A 21,521-nucleotide genomic window follows, 5' to 3' on the forward strand; every position below is an offset into this window, starting at 1 on the left:
TAGATAAATATAGCTGCCATATTATTTAAAACTGTGTTTTAAATCTAACTTATTTCTACAGCTTTGCCTGACCTTCCCTGAAGACTAGACCTTAATTGAAACCACTGCTAAAATGATATTTTAGAAAATGAGCATTGGCTGATGCTAATAATTCTACATATGGTTTTAGAATAAAGAAAACCTTATTATTTAGTAAGTAGCCAATTCATGGATCAACAAAAGTAACACAAAGATGGAACTGGTGAAGTAAATATTGTTATTCATATGTTTGTCATCCAGGCAATCAAGTCTTAAGCTACATGTCTTCATTTTTAGTGTAATGAAGACCTGTACTGTGTACCTGGTGAGAGTGTTTGAAATCTGCACAAATACCCTCTGAAATCTTCAATAGTTCCAGCAATGGAGGTGAAATTTACTCCAGTTATTCATTGTATATCCTAACCAGTTTAAAATCACTTTTCTCTGTTGTAACCTAAACTTTGGCTTTATTTCCATTAACAACTTCATTGATTTTAGGGCAGCTGATTAAAAATGTGTTTGTGAATTAAAACATAAACACGTTGTTCGGGCACTGCCATTCAGAAGTAAAGTGGATATAAAAGTTCTTTCTTATCCTTCATGATGACAAACTTAAGGTATGGCTTCACAAACCCTACCTTGGAAGGGAATTCCTCAGTGGCAGTGTGAGCCATGCATGGGAGGTTCAACTCGCAGATGCTCGCTCCTGGACAAGCACCACCTTTCTGTTCCACCAGCAGAACCCTTTGGGTGGCTGCTCTTTAATCTGAAGCAGTGAAAAGATCAAAATTTAAAACAAAACAATACCCCCGAAGAAACCAAACAACAAACAAAACCACCAATCCACCCGATTCTAGGGTTACTTTCAACTTCTAATTCGCTTGTCCCTTCTGTTTTAAGGGTCCTAAACTGTTGTGCCATCACAGCTGGCTGCAAAAGAACAGGGAAGGGCTCACAGAAGTATTTGGGGATGTCTTACTGAGCAAGGGGTACAGAGAATCCATGGTATCCTAAGACCACATGATTCCTAAATGAGAAGATTCACGATGTATTTGGTGTACTCCATCTTACATTTATTTGCTGCATACCTTTACTCAGTCAGCATTTTCTTTCCCAAGAGTCACTGATGTAAACATGGAAACATTTACTGTAAATTTTCAAAGGTTGTATGCTGCACAGCTGCAGCTAAAAGCAGTAGGAGCCACTCAGTGAACTTCTCTCAAACTTTTTTGGAAAAAGCAGAGGACAAAATGACCTACACTGACTTTTTGTACTGTGGTAAATGCATTTGTGTGTTTGTGTGTGTGCGCATGCGCATGTGTGACAGTGCCTAAATAAATTATGCTCTCAGTAAAATTCCGTGCCAGCGAATAGTGCATGCAGACTTGAAGCAGAGTTGGATTATTGCTGAGCAATTGCACATTAGAAATACAAAAGCTGGAATTTATGTTTACATTAATTACAGCAAGAACATGAATTTCTTTGGGTGCTTTTATTCTTCATGTACTATGTTGATTGCTTTTCATCTCTCAATATATAGCATGAACAATAAAGTCTAGCAATCTCAGTAATGGATGCAAAAAATTGAGTGCAAGGGCTATCTTTTTCTCAGAAAAATCTTGTAGGTCTGCTGAGTTTTGCTGCACATTTTATTTATTTTTACTGTGTACAATCAAGGAGTCCTATTGTTTGTGGTGAAAAGCTTAACATATATGGGTAGCAACATCTGGCTCTCAGTAAATGAGTAGCATATAATATTTTGCAATAATTAACTAGTTTCTTCAAAATGATGTCATACTAGAGACGAGGGACGGTACTGATGGTACCATAAAATAGAGGGTTTGTCTTTTTCAGGATGACAAAGAGTAAGCAACAAATAAAACTATGGTAGATGCTTGTGTCTCTGTCCTGCTTCTCACTGGTGGATTAGGCCTCTCTCTTTAATTTGCCACTTTCTAAGGTTTCTGAAGGAAATCCTGAGTCTGCTGAAGTAAAGACACAGGAATTAGAACTTCATCCCTTGCTTTTTACTGGAATTATGTACACCTTACACATACCTTTTGCTAGAGATTATGCAACTCCCCTGATCTGCCATTGGTGATAATTTAAAGGTGGTTTTCATTAGAGGTTCTCCTTTCAGTGTTATACTGGGAGCTCCAGCTCGATGCTCTACTCCTTTGCAGCTAACTAGTGGCCTTATATGATGATCCTCACTGAAGACGTTGTGGACACTTCTGAGTATTTAAAGCAAGATGTTAAGTTGCAGTAGAGGTTTCCTATTAAGGAAAAGTGATGTAATGTCAGTGGAACACTGCCAACTTCTCTCTGCTCATTTTATTTATATTAGCTGCATACCAAAGAAAATGCCCCATAAAACATCAGTGCTCCTGGCTATATTTAGCCAAGCTAATTTACTAATACCAGGAGATTATGTTTATATGCAGTGGAAATAATTATAAAAAAGATTTGGGGGCATCTTATTGAAATAAAACAGGTTTAAGTTTGGAAAAGTAAATACCAGATTTGCTCCTGGTCCATAGAAAGACTCTGGAGTATCTTTTAGCAGTTATACTTTCAACATACTTATTTCTGTACTGAAAAGCATTGTTTAACATCTTAATTGAACTATTTTGCTGATTGTTTAAAGAACACAAAGTACAAGGAAGTTATTTACATTGATCTGTGTCTTTTTAAGTCTTAGAAATGCAGATGTTCTTACATTTAATCTATGTGACTAACACTAATCATGCCATATGGATTCCAGTCTGATCTGCTGGCCTGAAATATTTGCCTTCATCTTTATACGGAATACACTGTGATATTGTGCCTTAATTTTTTTTCTCCCCATGTTTAAAATCAGTCTGGCTTATCTTTTGTTGATTACCTTCTCTGAATTTCCTTTAGGACTACTTTTTATGTGAGTAAATGAATCCCCTTTATAATGAGAAAATTTCTTTGTTCTACAGCTGATGGTGTTGGTAAATAATCACCAGATTTCTTCCTGACTCTAGCAACGTTACTTCATAATGCTGTTAAACAATTTGACCTTTTCTATTAATTTTACTCCTACATGGTGACTCTGGCTGGGTGTGGTAGTGTTAGAACTATGCATCCTCCCTGATACTAAGTTTGCCTAAAAGAAAATTCCCCATCAAAGTAGCTGAGTACATTTGTAAACTGCTGATAAGAGCTGTCATACTAGTTAACTCCATAATGCATGTGAAAAAAAAATAATAGTACATTTAAATTAATAAATTAAATCTAGTGTGACTGTGACTCTTCTTTAAGAGAGTCTTCATACATTCTGACATGTAGCATCTAAGTTACACACTCTGAAATGCACCCTGGAGGTTTTACTGACTATCTAGGACACTGTACTACTACTCATGTAAGTGAGATGCCAAAGACAAGATGATGAGAGCATTTCCCTTTGTGTCTCCTTTTGAGTAGAAGAATTAGAGCAATATGACAGCAAACAAGTGCTGCAAGGCCAGTAGAAAAAAGCAAATGATCTTTAGGCCTATCACAAGTCAAGTATCACTGTTTTACACATCTGGAGCTTATTTTCAAAATATAAAGCTATTTAATATATAGAGGATTTCAAAATTATTGCGAGATTGTGTTGCTGTTTCCACATATGCAGATCTTTTCTCATTTGTTCTGAATGATTCATAAGTACATCATGCTGCTAAAAAATCATGAGAAAAAATTTTGAGTCAACTAAGGGTCAAAAAATATTTCCTTCGGTTATGAAGTATGTTAATCAAGCTGGGCCTTTTGCCATACAGATTCCTCTTAATTTCAAATATCAGATTTTAAACATAAGACAAATCTAAACAAAACAAAAAACCTTGGATCATGAGGTGCCATTTCTAGTATTAGGCTCCTGAGGACAAAAGTTCTCCCTGGTGTAGAAGATCAGACATAACTAATCTGTGAAGTATTGCCTGGACAGTGTACAGTAAGAATTATGTGCTATCAATTCTTGCTTAGCAAAGTTTATTTCCCCATTTTTAAAACTAAGGCCTGGTGGATTAGTTAATGTTTAAGTAACTTTAATATTGAAGTCTTGAAATCCATTTGGAAAACTGCAGTCTCTGAAGGTTTATGAAATGACCAAAAAATGGACAGCTTCAGACAACATTGCCTTTGGGGCGTGAGAACGTAATTAATGTGGTAAGTCTAAGCGCACAGGCTCGTTACAGTCCTGGCATGCAAAAGAGGATGACTGTAGGGGAATGAACTTATTTTCCTCCAGACAAAAATACTAAGCACCTCAATCTTTCTGCAGATCTAGGTGCTCATTTTCCCTGATATATGGCACAGCTAGTCAGAGAACTTAAATGTCTGTGCCTCATGTTGCCCTCTATGACAAAAACTACAGTAATTTAAAATGGTCTCTGGTGTCTCTAGCTTTTTTACTTTCATTTAGTCATTCCTTGTTCTGCAAAAAATTATCATATTTTGTATAAATTGTCTATTCAGTTAGCTGACCTCAAATAATCCAAATGCTTTTATTATTGTGCAACACCCGTTAAGTGCTGTGTTGGAGGTTTCTGCCTGAAATGGAAAAGGAATAGAGGGATCTTTCAAATGAGAAACAGGGTCAATGTACTGTGTAAGTTTTATTTATGACTACAGAGTAGCTTTAATAAACTGGCCCAGAGACACAAGGGTCATGCAGCTTCTAACACCTAGAATAACTACCCTTTAGTTCACAGTAGAAAACTGTAGTAGGTAAGTGTATTTTAGGCTGGTGTTTTCTAGAGAGTGAAGCATGCATTTCTAGAGAAGTGAAGTGGAAGGTAACGTCACACATTTTGGTATTGTACACCCTAAGTAGCGCTTCTGGAGCTAACAAGGGGGGGTGAAGAGGTGATGATAGCCCAAGGGGAGAGGCAGGGAGACAGACAAGAAGGCAGAAGTTAGAGAGGGGGAGGTCAGTGAGAAGAAAGATTGAAGGCAGACGAGCATTATACCATGATCTGACTATGGCTGAGAGGAACAGAGGATCATGTGGAATCTCATGGTTCATACATTCACAGATGCTGACTGTAGTGCTACCAGTTTTGGTATTGTCAAAATCCCTCTGTCACTGAAGTAACCTACATGTCCAAAATGACGCTTCTGATATGGAGCTATAGGCCGTTTATTAAACCACAGCCAGATAAGTATTTTCTTTTTTCTATCCCAGCTATTTGTAAGGTAAAGGATAACTTGGAGTCCAAGTTGTGATGGTACTTGAAGAGTAGGTTTTACATACACATAGTGTTGACTTCATTGTGAAAGATGTCTATTGCTACTTTTATATCTTATTAGCACTGGAAACAAAGTGTGGATTTATTAATTATTTATTGATTGTTTCCAATTTAATAACAGTGATTTACCAGTAGTTTCCAAATGTAATCTAAGTACTTTAGTTATGTTAAGGAAACAATTTTTATATATCGTGCACACTACTAACTATTCAATGTAAAGACTTTTTTCAGTAAGAACAAAATACAAATTGCTGTTGGTCAAGATAACTAAATTGACTTTCACTGTAGGAACAGATCAACCATTCTTATCATCCATTCTGGAGCATTCGTTTTAACATAAATCTAATCTTAATAAATAAATATGGGAAAACATAACTTGGGACCCTCAAATCAGACAAGTGCTGTTTCTAGGCCAGTATTCTTTCTACAAGAGTGTCCAGCTCCAGGATAAGAAGGTGCACGAGTCATCAAAATAATGGCTCCATAAAGGGAGAGTCTTCCTTCATATCAAACTGACAAAATGGGTTTAAATCTTGAGGGATTACACTTTTCTATGTAACAACCTTTTTAACAAACTACCTTGTGATCAAACGGAATGTTTGGGAGGTTTTTACTGCAAGGCACAAGGAAGGAATGGGATTAATTGAATGATGCAGGTCACCTGCAGGCAATCAGTAAAATCTGTGCTACAACATACAAAATAGTAAAATTGCAGTCTAGGATGGGTCCGTACATTGTCTCTGAATGTGTAAATGTTAAATAATATGCATGATACCCTATTTTTTAATATATAATGCATCAATATGCTATACACTTAAAAATAGTTCAAGAAACCCTATAAATTAAATGAAGATACTAATTTGCAGCATATTTGTTTAGCAAGATATGTGTTCAACTTCCCAGAAATTGAAACTTAGACAAACTATAAGGCTAGAATAGAATCTCTTGTGGTATACATACATATTTTTAAAAGCCTTCTAGATTGTGTGGTTTAGCAAGACACCTCATGCTACTTTATACGTCTAGTCTGTATGTATAGCCTACGTTAGCAAGTAGTACACAGAAACAAGAGTGGCTCTGTAGAGTGAAAAAATGTGCTGAGGGCATGATATCTCCACAGGTTTCAGAGTTACTGAGTGGGAGTGGTTTGGTTTTTTCACTTTGGACTAGCTCTAGGTCTGCTCCCTGGGACTGAGGCCCATTAGTGGCTGGAGTTTGTTACATTGGTTTCGCTTGACAGGAAATCAGTTCATGTTCTTGGGAGACTTCTGCAGGAAACGAACTGCAGAACAAGCAGGTGGAGATGGCTGGAGATTTGCTTCAAAAGCACATTACTGATCCACACTAAGGCACAAATGCAGATGTGCCTTTACTGTCCTCTTAGCAGTAGTGCCAGTCTTTGTGGTTGCTTGTTTTTGGCCAGTCACCATGTTGGCTGCTATTTTATTCGGGGGAAAAGGCAACTTGGTCCTTCCTCTTGTTTTCTCTGAGTAAGAAGGCTGACTCCTTTCACTGAGAGCTAAGCAAGATTCAAAACAGGTTTAGATAAGGGACCAGGCATTCAGAACTACTGGCACAGTATCTGGTCATAGCAAGTGTCTGTCATTACACAGTTTACCTGTATGATTCCATCAGTTTTATGTCATTATGCATCACTTAAGGCACAGTTTAATTCAGGGAAGAAGTCCCTACTCTGTCAGTCTGCCATGCTCAAGATTACTTGATAAATTAAGAAACAAATAGTACTTGAAGTGAATCATCCTTATGGAATGTGTTTCCACGCAAAAGTACAAAAGCAATGATTTGCTCCATCATTTATATGTAAGGTATTCCATTTAAGCTTCTCAGAACAATGCACTGTACAGTTACCTAGCAGTTAAAAAAAAAATGTTAAATTCTCACCATAAAACCATTTCATCTGTTTACCTGGGAAATACTATTTAAAATTGGGTGTTGCCAGAGCAAGAAGCTAATTAAAGTTGAGTGTCTGTGTCCAAATAAGTGCAAATTCAGGATACATTGTTTCTCTTTGTGATGATGGGGAATGTGACTAGTTCTGGTCAGGTCTGTTCAATCTGTTGGAGAGCAGAATGTATTCTGAGTATTTAAAAGTGTATTTTGACTGCAGTGATGTGTGCATTATGGGTGGATTTTGCCTTTGCTCAGTAATTCTGCTGATAGGTATTCATTTTTTGTTTTGTAACAACAGGAAAATGTCAGTGAGGTATAAAATTCAGTCATGGAGTAAGGCTGCAAGTCTACCAAATCCTTGGGATTTGCCTGAGATATCTCCATTATAATTATGTTTATTGTGCAGTTATAATAAGCAGTAGCCATGCATATCTAAGGGTGCTTTAGCAACATTTTGAGTATCATAATTTTTCTTGCCTCTTATACTTTCGGGAAGATGCCTTTAAAGACAAACAAAAAAACCCCAACTAAATCCCCAAACTCATGCTTCTGAAGTACATGTCTGGCTAGATAAGAAGTGACAGAGTCCTATAAACTCTTATTTTCAAAATCATTTCAGCAAGATGAATGGAGATCCACATCTTAAAAGATTGTTCCTGATACGAAATTGGCCACAGACGTATTCCATCAGGCAGGTATCACTGAAACTGATGAAAGTTGCTGATAGGGGAAAAAATGCAATAAACCAAAAAGATGTTATCAGTCTATGTGAGCAGATAGTTATGTCTACTATTATAGCCAAGTCTACGAAAGAGTTCTTTTCAGTCTTCTAAATGCAATAGCTGACACAAGGTACATTTGCCACACTGTCTAGTGTTTTCATTTTACTAAGATATTCTGTTGCTGCTGTTTTTCCAGTGCATGTAGGAGTTTTTCTTCTGTTCTGTGATAAGTGTAGCCCACAATGAGCCTGCTGGGCATTTTCCAGCTCTCTGCAGAAATATATACATGCAATGCTGCAACAGTTGGGAACACTGATAACACTCCAGCTATTTTTTATATTCATTTTCTTTGCAAGAAAGTATTTCACTTAACCAGAGCTTTGCCTATCAGCTAGCCTGTTTGGGGAAGAAAGCTGAAGCAGTTTTATCCATACCTGAACAAACTCTTTAACTGCAGCTGAAGCCAAGCAGCTATGTAACATGTAGGAGGCAGTTATTTTTCCCATTTCAGGTGCCAAAGATTGACGGCAGGGAAGCAGTGAAAGACTGTTGTTTCTCCAATTAATGCATGATATGGGCTTCACCAGTGCTTTTAAAAGGCTGTCTAACAGGGCATCTGAGAGGAAAAATCCCAATAGATCTGCAGATGTCTCTGGTTGATATCAATCCCTAATATGGCAGTAACTTCAGATACCCTAGGAAGTTTGCAGCATGCAGAGTGACTACAGTTATTAATCCTTTTAAGTATCTTTCTTTTTCACTGCCATAACTTTCACTGAGATTACCAACCTAGATTGCATGACAGGAGTATAGCATTCCGCACTGGATTGAGCACAAGATATAATTGTGTTAGAACCACATTGGTTGAATAAATGTCACAAAAATTGTGAGTAATGCTGTAGCGTTATTTTCACTTTCCAGTGCTCTTGAGAACCAGGCTGAAAGATTATTACTGTCTTTAGCAGTTGCTGTTACTTCCTGGTGCTTCTCCTCCTTCTGTAAAAGTTAGTGTATGTTACTGATGGGGGGTTTTTTTGTGTATAGAAGGCCTTCAGCAAGAATGGTATAGTACTAAAACTTTATGGTACTGAGATGGTGCTGACATCTGAAGTAAGTCATATTGTCATAGTGGGATAATCTCATACATATATATTTATTTCATATAAATACCTGGGTTTATGTCTTGATTTCCTTTCCAGTGTTTTCTTTTCATAAGGTATTTTAAGAGTAGCATACCTCCAGTGAGTTTCAGTAATGTAGATTACTGATGTGTCAGCTGGTGATATCCAAGCTTTACATGAGGCAGTGACTTGCTCAAATGTCTTAACTGTTTGTTAATACAGAATGACTGGTGAAAGGGCCTAGAATTTAGACTCTAAAACTACCTTAATTTCTTTAAGTAGTTTTAAGACATAGTAAAAGTTTTAATTTTCCTAAAAACACACTGACAGCCACTGTGTGCTGCCTTTAATATCAGATCATCCAGTAGCTACCCTATTTATTTATTTTCTTTTTAATATTTTGTTCATTCTTCTTCACAAAGGTATATATTTCAATAGTACAAAGCAGTCATCTTTACATTCAACCCAAGGAACAGATGCTTGACAGGTACTGGAATGTTAATATTGAAAACACAGAGGCCCAGTTTTAAGCCCACTGTAACTGTTGGTGGGTAGGTATAAAAGTAAGCAAATCTTCTAACTTTGGTAGATGAAAAGTGATGGTTTATAGAGCATCACATTAATCAAATATATTAAATGTAAAATAAATAGATACATAAATGAGACAACTGTGCATGTGCTGTTCCAGTGGCAGCACTGAGAAAATGTACCATACTACATCTAGAACAGGAGGAATGGCCATCCATCTTCTCTTCTGTTCACCTTTGGGTTTAGGCTGGTACAGTTTTTCAAACTTTGATATATATTTTTTCTCCCCATATTTTCTGTGAATATATACCAATCAGCACAGAATATAACCTTCCACATGGTGTAGCACAATTGGAGGCAGAAGACCTATTTGTCCATTTGCAGACCAGTTCACTCCTGCATTCCAAGTCATGATTTCTTAGGCTTTGGGCCAGTTCAGCTGTAAATGGAAACCTGTATTGCTATGAATGCCTTGTTACAATCTACCTCTTAATAACATAATACTTTTTGCTTCCTTTATCAGTAAAACTTGTTATCTGTGTCCTTTTTTAACTCTTACATCCATCACTGTGATATTCTGTGCACTAGTTATGTAACACTATTGAATTACCAAGCCAGACAGATTTTTGACTACCAGACTACTTCTTATGATCTAATCCTACCAGAGGTATGAAGTTTAGCCATTTTGCTAAAGCTTTATTGTGTCTTTATGACTTTTGGGAACAATGAATGTGCACAGGAGCACAATTTCCTCTCTTTCTGTACCCAAAATGAACATGTTATCTCACTGGTGCATGTTTTGAAAAATGTCCCCGCGGTGGTATAGCGAGATGAAAAATGGTTCCTGTCTCTGAAAGAATTGTTTGTGTTTGCTGAATACTGGCACTGTCACTACTGTTGATTTCCTTAGTACAGAAATTACCTTGATGGCTTTGACAGATAATCAAACCATAATGGAAAATGGGCACAGGTACAACTGCAATTTTTTAAGATAGACAGAAAAGTTGTTTACAGCCAAATTGCAACAGGATTTCCCTGCAAGAGAAATGCATCCAATACAGATGGCTTATGTTTCCCTTCTGTGTGTATGAAGTTTCTCTCGAATGAAAAATCAAGCTTAGTTTCATAGTGTGCTCATAATACAGTACCTGTTAGATCTTTTACCATAGTGATTTTCTCGAGAGTGTGTTAGGTTACAGTGAAATTAATTATAAAGACTCTTGTATATTAATGTGAAATATGGAAATTGTTACTTGTGAATCTGCATTTTCAGATTGTTAAGCTTTGAAGGGCAAGTAATAAAAATGTTAAAAGATTGCAGCTGGTGGAGATGGTTCCTAGTTATAGCTCTCCAGTTATTCAGTATGAGGAATAAATTGTAGTGACAACCTGCATCTTCCCTGAAATCTATCAGTATAGACAAAAAATATCACTGGATATTTGCCGGGTAGAACCCAAACAGGTGCTGGTTTCTGTTTTTTGTCTTCCCTCCCTCTAGTTTTTATAATTCCAGTCTTATATAAATGTGAATTCAGGATTTAAAACAGTCCATACTTCTTTCTCACAATATAAGCAATTGTTCAGCATCAGGAAACTTAATGCTTGAGTAAATATACTTGTATTAATACAGCCTGAAGTCTGTCTGTGTGTTGAATACTCTGTACAGTTTTTGTAAAAAGGGGCATCTGTTCTCCCTTTATTTCACCTTCTTGTGTTGTCATACACGTACATTTTTAACATTTCTGAAAATGGGTAAATAGTCCTTCAGTGGACAGGGTAGTTAGAGTTACTTTTGTATTCAGAGTATTTCTTTTCAGTACAATTGTTAATTAATTGCTAGCTAGTTGGTTTTTTTCCTCATTTTTAACAACTCTCAAACGTTGATAAAACTGGTGGAAAACCTTGAATTATCTTAGGAATTTTGTCAGAGTACAATTCCAGGTAACAGTGACTACCGTCAAATTTTGGATGTGTTGGTATGTGCATTTCACTCTTTTAAATAGTAACTTTCAGAAGTTTAGAAAATCACTCATTTTCAACAGTACCATTTATACGGGTAAAATACAAATGTTGTGGTTGTAGAAAGCAAATTAAGCAGTAAGTTTAAGAGCTAGCTTAACAGCTACCTGGCAAGTCTGCCATGCCACCAGCTGCCTGAGAGCCCCAGATGCAGGAGCACTTTGAATCTTATCTAGTGAGGGAACCACAGCAGCTCATAAGTTCCCACGGCTTCCAATTCTCCATTCCTTCTCTGCCTACCAGCTACCCAGTTAGTCTGCCAAGAAGCCAAAATCAGGATTTTTAAGAATGTTATAACACAGAAAGAAGTATTTAGTCCTGGTTCTTTATCTGTGGTGGTTTATTTCAATCTACTTCGTACGTTGTGTTGTAAAACACTGAATAAACTACAATGACCTTACCACTCTTTGTGGTAGACACTACCTGGATAGGGTTCATTTTGTTGTACGACTGGTTCCCTCAAGGCTTGGACAGCATTCCGCTACCTTTGGAGAACCTCTCCCTCCAAGAATTGATAGTTTGGTTAGAAAAGCTTCCATATGAACTTTTGTGTTCAAAAGGTACAGAGACCAGGTTATACTGAAGAGTTGATGATTAAACTGCAAATATTAGGGTGCTTCCCAGACGAGGGGCATTATTCCTCTAATTTATTTTTTTTAATGCTCTTCACAAACCCAGAGATGTAAGATAAAAATGAAGCTGGTGCATATCCTAATACTGGGAACATGTCTGTGAATGAGCTTGACAGAACCTTCAGTGTGAAGGATTTCTTGCATCCCTGAAAATGCCATCTGCTGTAATGTCCTCTGCAATCCAGTAGCCAGTTCCTGTTGAGACTTTCAGAGATGTACAACCACCTACTCATCTCCCCTCCTTCATAGCAATGTGTCCAGGCACTTGGATTACAGTTCCTGATGGTGGTTGTTACCAGTTTAGTTCTCAAAGTCAAGGACTGCTCTATTAATTTTCAAAACAGTGTGATACTAAGAAGGTATCAGGAAGAAAAAACATTATGAAAATGAGATACAAAGATAAATCAGCCTATTATAATCTAAATCAAGTGCATACCTCGGAACATGAATTCTTGAGTAACTATTAAAATAGGCTGTATATATTGGCATCCTTAGAGAAGATTCTGATCATCTCTGTCCAATCATACAGTCACAGTGTTTTGCTTTTTAAAAGATAGTATTTTGTAGCTGCCCACCAAGAAACCTCTAATCTTCCCTCTGAACATCTGTTTTCAAATGTGTCTCGCTATCATTTATGTCTGAAAGTCATCACCTTACTGAGCAGGTTCCAAGTGCCAAGAACTGAATCTGTGCATACAGCTGGTTTTGCAGGCAATGCAGGACAGAAACTTCACCTCTGTTACAACTAATGTCTGCTTCCATTAGAATATTACTGCTTTACTGTTTGCATTTCTTTAACTGTTATATCATACCTATTAGAACATCTGAAACCATATATACAAATCCTGGTTAAGAATATCTGGTACTGAAAAGAAAATTGCAAACACTGAAGCAGACCTTGTGAAAATATTGATGTACTACTAGGCCTGCTTTTCAGTGATGCTGAAATTTCTCAGTATTTGCTTTATGCTAGTTCTGATTTTTTTTAATTGCTTACTTTTGCCATTGACTGATTGACTTCTACTAAAAAATTCCTTTTAAATGTTAATTCTTACATTGTTATAGTTAATTACTTGGCAAAACCAAAAACTGCATAAGAGAACAATTTTTATTCTCTATTGTTTAAACAAGCTTGATGTGTTCCCTGGAAGCATGTGTGCCCTTTAAAACACTGGGATTACAAAACATATTTTAGCTAATTGGAAAGAGGATGTAATTACAATTAAACTAATTTTTCCTGTAATCTCATTAAAAAACTTAATTTTGTTTTCCTACTGATGAGGGCAACATAAAAGACCAATTCACTTGCATAATTTTGACTGCTGGGCTCTTGATACCTGTGGCACAGCAGTGTTACCTTTCAGGGACCTACCTACATGTAGAGCTTCCACTGCTGTCAGTGTCATTGCAAAGGAGCACTTGTAAGTTGATTATTCTTTTTTTTTTCCTTTTCTTCTTCATAATGACACATCCCCTAGCATACATCTGCTCAAGAAATTAGGAAGTATAGGGCTGTATCTACCATTTAAAAGAATAGCTCTGAGTTGGAGAACGTTCCTTTGCAGGCAAGGATTGTGCATTTCCGCCACTGGAATAAAAATTTGCTCTGAGGATGCCTTTGTTTTTTGCTACATGGACTGATATGATAATGATTATGTCTGTAAGTTGTTTTTCAAGCAGATTTGATTTGTCTGGACACTAAATGGATCAAAAGCTTTGCAAGTTGAGTTAGTGCTGTCCTGGGCTAATAAACCCAGACTTACAGGCTTGTATATTCCTGTGGCCTCAAGTCAAACTTAGTGTGAGATCAGAGCAGCCTGATGTTTGCCTGCCAACCTTTTGTAGACATACCCTGCATCTGATCGTTATTTCTGCCCTGATTGGTACAGCAGCAGTTCGGTGGCAGGCACTGTTGTTAGTATACTTAGCATTGACAGGGCCATAGATGGTCATTTGTGTAATGCTGTTGGCTGGGCACATCACCATGTGACTTGGCAATGAAAATCAAAAAGGACCAAGAGAAGACACTCTGATTTGCTTTCAGCACATGTTGGGTAAGCACAGGAGTGCTGGTGACAGTGAGGTTTCTTCTATATTCAACACACCATTTACAATACTAAATTTCCATATTTTTTTTAACTTTAGTGCCTCTGAAATAAATAAATTATTGGGGGTGATTATGATGAAAAATAGAATAAGTATTATTTCAAAATAATTTTAGAGGTGAATTGGACAGTAGGTCTGAAAATAGTCAGTCTAAAGACAGAAAATGAGCTGAAAGTAGTAATCTTACAAGACTTTCCAGTCAGAAGTGACCTGAAGTATTTCTGTCATCAGCCAAGAAGGTCAAATGATGATAGGAACTAAAATTGTGTTGCTTTAGCTCAGGGGTCCTCAAACTACGGCCCGCAGGCCGGATACGACCCCTCAGGGTACTCAGTCAGGCCCCCGGTATTTACAGAACCCCCCCGCCCGGGGTTGCGGGGGGGGACCGAGCAGCCACAGATGACCTATGGCCCTTCATCTGCGCGCCAGCCCCCTGTTTAAAAAGTTTGAGGACCCCTGCTTTAGCTCATTTAGGGAAAGGACACTTTTATGTAATTTAGCAAAAATCAAAGACTAAGGTTTAGCCCATGTCCTATGGAGTAAAAAGTTGAACTGAAAGGGATTTAGAGACTCTTGTTAACATTTAAAAGTTAATTATAAAATTTACAAGTGAACTGCATCATTTTGATGTTCTTGTGGCTGATTTAATTAAAAAGGAAAATGTAGTCTCCTTTTAAGTACTGAAGTATGTATTGCTGGTGAGATGATTGATGTTGCTATAATTGAACCATCTTCATAGCAAAAAAGAAAAAAAAATTGTTAAATGTGAAGAACTGATTTTTCAGTTGTCTGTATTGAACAAATTTGCTCCCCTTTTTCTTATCTAAACAATCTCCTTTGGCCTGAGATCATAAGCAGAATACTTGTCAGAAAACATTTGCTAGGAAGTATGGATGATTGGAATATCAAAATTAATCTTTAGAGCAGAAAATATGATGTTATTACCATTTCTAATTTTGTTGCTACCAACAAAAGTATATTGTTGTGCCAGAATCATACATTCATATGCCATGCATTAAGCAGATGGCTGCTAAAATTTCTGCTTAAATGACCTAAATGATATATAAACAATGAGACACTTGTATATAATAAAGTATTTATATATTAAATATTCAGAAAAGGTATATGCGCATGTGCTGAAACTTTGTGAACATCTGGAGTATTGAGATAAAGTTATGATTTCCAGCTGGAACATGACAGGTCAGTCTGATGTATTTTAAAATGATAGACCACACAGTTAATTTTGATCTCCATGTCATTCAAAAAAATGTATTGTGGACAAAAATCCCACCAGTGCATGGTCTGGTTTGGTTTGCTTCACTGCTGAATATTTTGCCCTTTTTTTTAAAAAAAAAAACCTTAATTAACAGTTTTGAGTGCTCCTTTATATTAGTTTTTTAGTCTTTATTGTTCAGCTAGTGAATGTCTGCATTTCTAAAATACATTCTCATTTCTATTTGAGCAGATAGTACTGTAATTAGCAATTTCTCAGAACTGTATTTAATATCTACTAAGATATGTCTTAGGACCCACAGTTAAGAGTAAAGCCTGGAGAAAGAAAAAAAAAAAGTAGGAATAAAAAAGATATGGGGGCAGGTCCGTTTACTATTTCCTTAGGTTACAGATGTTTCTTGGAAGTAATTTTTGCTCATCTACAGATAGATGCATGGTTCTAAAACAGAAGTTGGTCCCTTGTCTCAGAGTACCTTATTAAAAGTATGACAGTAACTAGTATGTTTGATTGGCCCACGGAGGCTACAGCAGAAATTAAGTCTGAAGTTGTCACTGGGTAAATATCTGAGGCTTATTATTGAAACAGGGCCACTGAATGAAATAAGCAAGAAATGAAACCTTGTTAAGAACTTCAACATTTCTACCAATACTTATATTATCTGGATTGCTCCTTTAAAATGTCCTAACAGCCTTCAAATTGTCTTATAAGTTACCTTTTATAAGAATTTAAGGTTATGTCAGCTTCTATTATGGACATCCATTTTTCCCCACTTCCTGAGGTCAAAAAAGGAACTTTTGTAGCAGTGTTTTAGCTCTGAAGAATCAGAGATATTCAAGATATGCAAATGTTTTGAATTTCCCTGCCTTCTGATTTTCCTACACCATAGATCGGTGGAACTTTTACTCCTTCCCAGCCAGCAGTGCATGTCTGATCATCTTTTTGTCTTATTTTTCCTTTTACAGGGACCCTATAAAAATACAGCAGCTGCAGAACCAAATTCGTCTGGAGCAAGAAAGTGGCCAGTGGTATCGTCACCAACAGCAACCTGATCATCATCAGCACCCTCCCTCTTCTCCTTCCTTTCCTCCTCCCCCCTCCTTCCAGGAGCTTGAGTCCAGCCAGTCTGTCACCTCTCCTGAGCCAATGAGTATTCTTAACTCTCATACGTCCCCAACCATGCAGTCTTCCAGCTCCTTCAACTATGCTCGGCCTAAGCAGTTCATTGCTGCTCAGAACATCAGCCCTGCTTCAGGTTACGTGACTCCATCTTCAGGATCATCTACATCCAGCCTTCCTTCTCCTATGTCTCCAACTGCTTCTCAGAAACAGTTTGGGAGAGTGCCTGTTCCCCCTTTCTCTCAGCAGTTTGCTCCAGAAGGGGAGTACGCCTGGTCTCCTTCTTCTCCATCCCCTCCGCCCCCCCCTCCACCTGTCTTCAGTCCAACTGCAACCTATCCGGTGTGTGATTCCTTTCCACTTCCACCTCCTCCACCCCCTCCTCTTCCTTCACTTTCTTCACCATCCCACAGCCTGTCTCCAACTCCCAGATTTCCTAATTCCGGCCAGTCTCCAGCAGCTTTTCTCAGCTCCATGCTGCCATCCCAGCCACCACCCATTTCTGTCAACGCATTAGGCCTCCCGAAAGGAGTGATGCCTCCGTAAGTATCAGCTAATGAGCTCCTTGCATTTGACTGTACTGAAGATTATTGTACTTGCTTCATTTTATACTTTTCTAGGGTCTTTGCTGTTACCTGCTACCTGAGAGGGAGAGATGTGTCAATTATTTGCAAATGTCTCTGTGTTAGAGATGGGATATAGTTTTCTAACCCTCACAGAAGTGAGGTTCTGAAGGAGTCCCACAGTAGTAACACAAAAGAGGAGAAGCTAAAGCTTTAAATTGGAGCTGATGAAAATATGAAATCATCAGCAAAAGCTTCTGCATGCCCAGGGCAGTGGAAGGAGATCCAAGAAAACCCTTCTCATGACCCAGTTCTTTTAAAGTCACATATTTAGTGATATCTGCATCTATGTTCCTATTGCGTGTGCATGTAGAGAAATACCAAGTAGAGAGAGTGTTTTTCAGAAGTCCCTATACCTTTGTGATACTGAAGGTATAGGGTATTAACCTATACATCAGACAACAAAGTGGTCATAATGATATATTGACTTTCGGCTAGAGTTTTTGTTCAGAGGAACTTTGGAAAAGGGTTTAGGAGGGGATTTAGAAAAGTAGTGCGTAAAAACAAACAGAATCCCTCCCCCTAACAACTCCGCATACTTGTTTTCCCCTTTTGTCTTTTCTAAAGGCCAAAATAGTATTTTGGAGCATGTCAGCTCCTATCATAGATCAGTTTGTCTTTCCACTGGCACTAGACTCTCATTCCATCCTTAGAGAACAAAGAGACATGCTGAAGAACAAAAATGAGAATAGCTGTATCCAAGGCTTATTTATAACTTTGTCTAGAAGTTTGTCTAAACATATCTGCGGTATCTAGGTGACTTGCTCAGCTACATACTGTTGCGGTGGGAACTTCTATTATTTCATTCCAAGATATGAAAAGGAAGAGAAGGAAGAAAGTGGGCAGATATCAAAGTAATAGATCATGTATATGCTTTAAAAAGCATTTCATTATCTTGATTTCTGTCATATGTCTTATTATGGAATCTAGCCATAGAACAGATTTAGGAAAAAAAAAAAAGAATAAATAGTACAGCTTGCCCTTGCACTCATAATGGTTGTGATTTTCTGTCTTACTGTGTCCTTTGCACTGGCTGAGTTTCTCTATTGATACTGACTGCTGAAAGTTACCTGATTAATTTACAGACAGCTTGACAGGTAAGCACAGCCCATAAAAGCTTGCAGTTACCCCCGATTTTCCAGGAAAGGCTCTAGTACAGCTATATAGCTCTGGATAGGAACTGGATTCTCTTTCCAGTTCCCTTCTGTGTGCTGCGAGGGTGACAGCAGCAGCTTGAGGCTGTGTCCCTCTTTCCCTGTTATGCTACATTCACGCACACATGTTCTCACTTGAGGCATTAGCTGTGTTCTTCCTCATTCCCTTCGATCTTTGGAAGGAGAGACAACTCTGCAAGGATGCTTTCCCCTTCCCCATGCCCCTCACTTCCCCAAGCCCAGCAGCCAGTCTGGGTGTGCACGTGATGGTGTGTCTGTCCCCGTGGGACAAGGGAATAGTCTCAGGCTCTGAGCTGAGGATGTGGTGGTTGGCTGTTTGGCCTGCATTCCCTCAGGAAATGTAGTCCAGATGGGAGCTGGATCATGTTAACCATATTGAATGTATGTGTGTATAATTTATGTATATATACATGTGTGTATATATATACACACAGTGAGCATTTGTCATCTGAATTATAATGCTACAACATGGTAAAAGACGTACTGCATAATGCAAAAAAAAAAAAAAAACTTTATGTATTTTTGATGCCAATTTTTCCCTGGCCTCTCCTTTTCCTTTTTACTGTGTAGGTTACTAGCATCTGGTGTGTCTTGCTGAGTAAATCATTCCGTTTCCCATCATTCTCATACCACTTCTGAGCAAATCTTCCCCTTGCCTCCCTTCCCCCACTGCTTTTAGTCTCATCTGCTTTGTGCTATAGTCTCAGTTCTTTTTGTTTTCTCCCCACCTTCACTTTTTGCTTCTTTTCCCCCTTCTTTTGCTCCATCCTCACAAATCCTCTTTTCTTGAACATGTTTGTCTTTCTGAGACATAGTTTTTGAGCCACTCATAGTATTCCGTAAGCTTAGCCTATAGTCTCACCATGTACTCCATGACCTCCAAGATCTGTTGATTGAAAAGCATGATACTGTTTCCTGACAGCATGGTCTACAGACTGGGCACAAGGAATGAATTGGAGCTTTCAAAGTTTTGCTTCAGCTCAGCATCTAAAATGCTAGTTAAGCCGTTTATTTTTGTCTCTGCTTCTTGATCAGTCATACAGTGGTGATACTGGGAATATGATAGCTGGTTGCTGCAAGTGAACTAGGCAGAGTATGAAATACCTTTCATTGAAAGGAGCTACATTTTTTACTAGGGACTCCAAATACAGTATTTGAAGTGGTAGGATTTCCTTTTTAGACAATAAATTTATGATTTATTATTATATTTTTACATTAGTGAAAGTAATTTGGACGTGTCATTGCATTTAGATACTTCAACACTTTCATATCAAGTGACTCTAATAGATAAAATGTTCTTAAAAGAGTTTTCCTGACTGCATTCAATGTTTTCATGACTCATTTCTCTCAACTTTTTTTTGTGAGTGTATTTCAGGGTTGATAAATCGCTGCTCGTATTTTGATTACATGGTCTTTTTACCATGGTGGTTTACTCTTATCTCTCCCAGGCATGGATGCTGTGACACTGATAGCCAAATATCTGAAAGAAAACAATAAATATTTAACCTTGTCAGAGTGTTTTGTAATTACCAAAAACCATTGCTTGGCAGAGAAGGAAATTCCGGAGACTGTTTTTATGTCATGCATTTTGACATACCGTGAAACTATTGAATAATTTTTTAATTTTTCATATATTACAGTTATTTTTTTTCATTAATCTTAGCACTTAATAGATCTTCTCAGATTCAGTACTTAGTAGGCCTCATTCTTATTTTCTTCAGATTGCTTTTGTGGTAGCAACAGAATAAAGGTAAAGTAATAAACATTGCAGGTGAAGGTAATTGTTTTTGGAGATGGTCAAAGGCAGCATTGGTGAAGTTTTCTGTAAAATGGAAGACACAGTGTTTGTGTACAAACCAACAGAGTCTTCATTTCCCCTCCTGGAGTGAGACCTTCCCTCCATCAGCTTCCTCCAGGCATTTCTTTTCAGTGTACATACCATCTTTGTTCTACTTACAAGAGAAGTTAATCCAAGGAGGTGTTGTGCCTCTTGTTAGAGAAGAGGTGAGGCAAAACATTTCTAACTCTCTCTTCCATCCCTGTACTTGGTCTGTGGGCCCATGCACAGTAAACACTGTGCTAATGTTTCAGCTAAAGGTTGACATTTTCCTTGAGCTTGAACCCTGAGACTCTGTGGAAGTGATAGCATTATCTAAATGAATTTGATCAAATGAATAATCTCTCCACTTGATGGATTTGGAAACATTGCACTGGGGTGGGTTTTTTTGCTTGTTTGGGTTGGGATTTTTTGTGGGGTTTTATGAACATGTGGTCTTAAAGCCTTGCATGAATCATGGGAACAGTTACATGTGAATTTACTAAATTTTGTTTGGATATCTGAAACATGGAAAGCAGGTTTGTGTCATTAGTACCTACTAATTTACCTTTAAATATTTTAAGCATTTATTTGCAACAATTGTATGGTAAATGTTTCAGGTGAATGAAGTACATATCCCATCTTTCCAATAAGCTCTAGACACTTTGTAGTGACAGTATTTACAAGCTGTGACTGTGGTGGTATTAGCTGAACAAGCTTTGGGAATAACAATTTTTTTTTTTTATTAACAGGGCAGATTTGATAAATTCATGGCTTGTCAGAGCATAGTGTTATTAAACAAAAGAGAAGTGCTAGTGGAACTGGATTGCTAATTAAGTACTTAAGGGAATTATGAACACTGGTCAGTTATTTCTGAGGTAAAACTTGGCTGGAGTAAGATTGTTGGATACTTTTCTTAAAAATCTCAGTTCTTTCTTTACCTAAAGAAAACTCTAGGGTGGTTGGATGTGTTAGCTTTCAGTTACAAAAGACTGGCAGGGAGCAGAGTTAATGTGACAGAAGCCTAGAATTGGGGAAGTTTTCTCCACGGTTAAACCTGTAGAAGCTGGATTCTGGTCTTCACTGTTCATAGAAAAAAATTGCAGCTGTATGAAAAGAAATAGGTATACTTAAAAATTCTAGGTAAGCACATACATTGGTAAATTCACGTGAGCATTTGTGAAAGCAAAAATAATCCCATGAGAAGGATTTAGCAACTAGTTAGTGAATATTTAAATAACA

The 21,521-nt window shown here is 37.6% G+C and overlaps 1 protein-coding gene across 6 annotated transcripts in view; it reads left to right on the forward strand.

Annotated features, from left to right (window-relative positions):
• The window catches only part of LOC102046790 (palladin), a 193,559-nt gene that overhangs the window by 138,332 nt on the left and 33,706 nt on the right, over positions 1–21,521 (forward strand). For 5 of the 6 annotated variants that reach the window (XM_027815184.2, XM_055706444.1, XM_027815185.2 and 2 more), the window contains one exon: positions 16,512–17,207. The exons of the other annotated variant lie outside the window; for it this stretch is intronic. In XM_027815184.2, coding sequence (XP_027670985.1) covers positions 16,512–17,207 — 696 coding nt within the window. The remainder of the gene's footprint in view (positions 1–16,511; positions 17,208–21,521) is intronic. 6 annotated transcript variants of the gene reach the window in all.

The sequence above is a fragment of the Falco cherrug genome, chromosome 1 (assembly GCF_023634085.1).
Source record: "Falco cherrug isolate bFalChe1 chromosome 1, bFalChe1.pri, whole genome shotgun sequence".
In the NCBI taxonomy this organism is placed as follows: Eukaryota; Metazoa; Chordata; class Aves; order Falconiformes; family Falconidae; genus Falco; species Falco cherrug.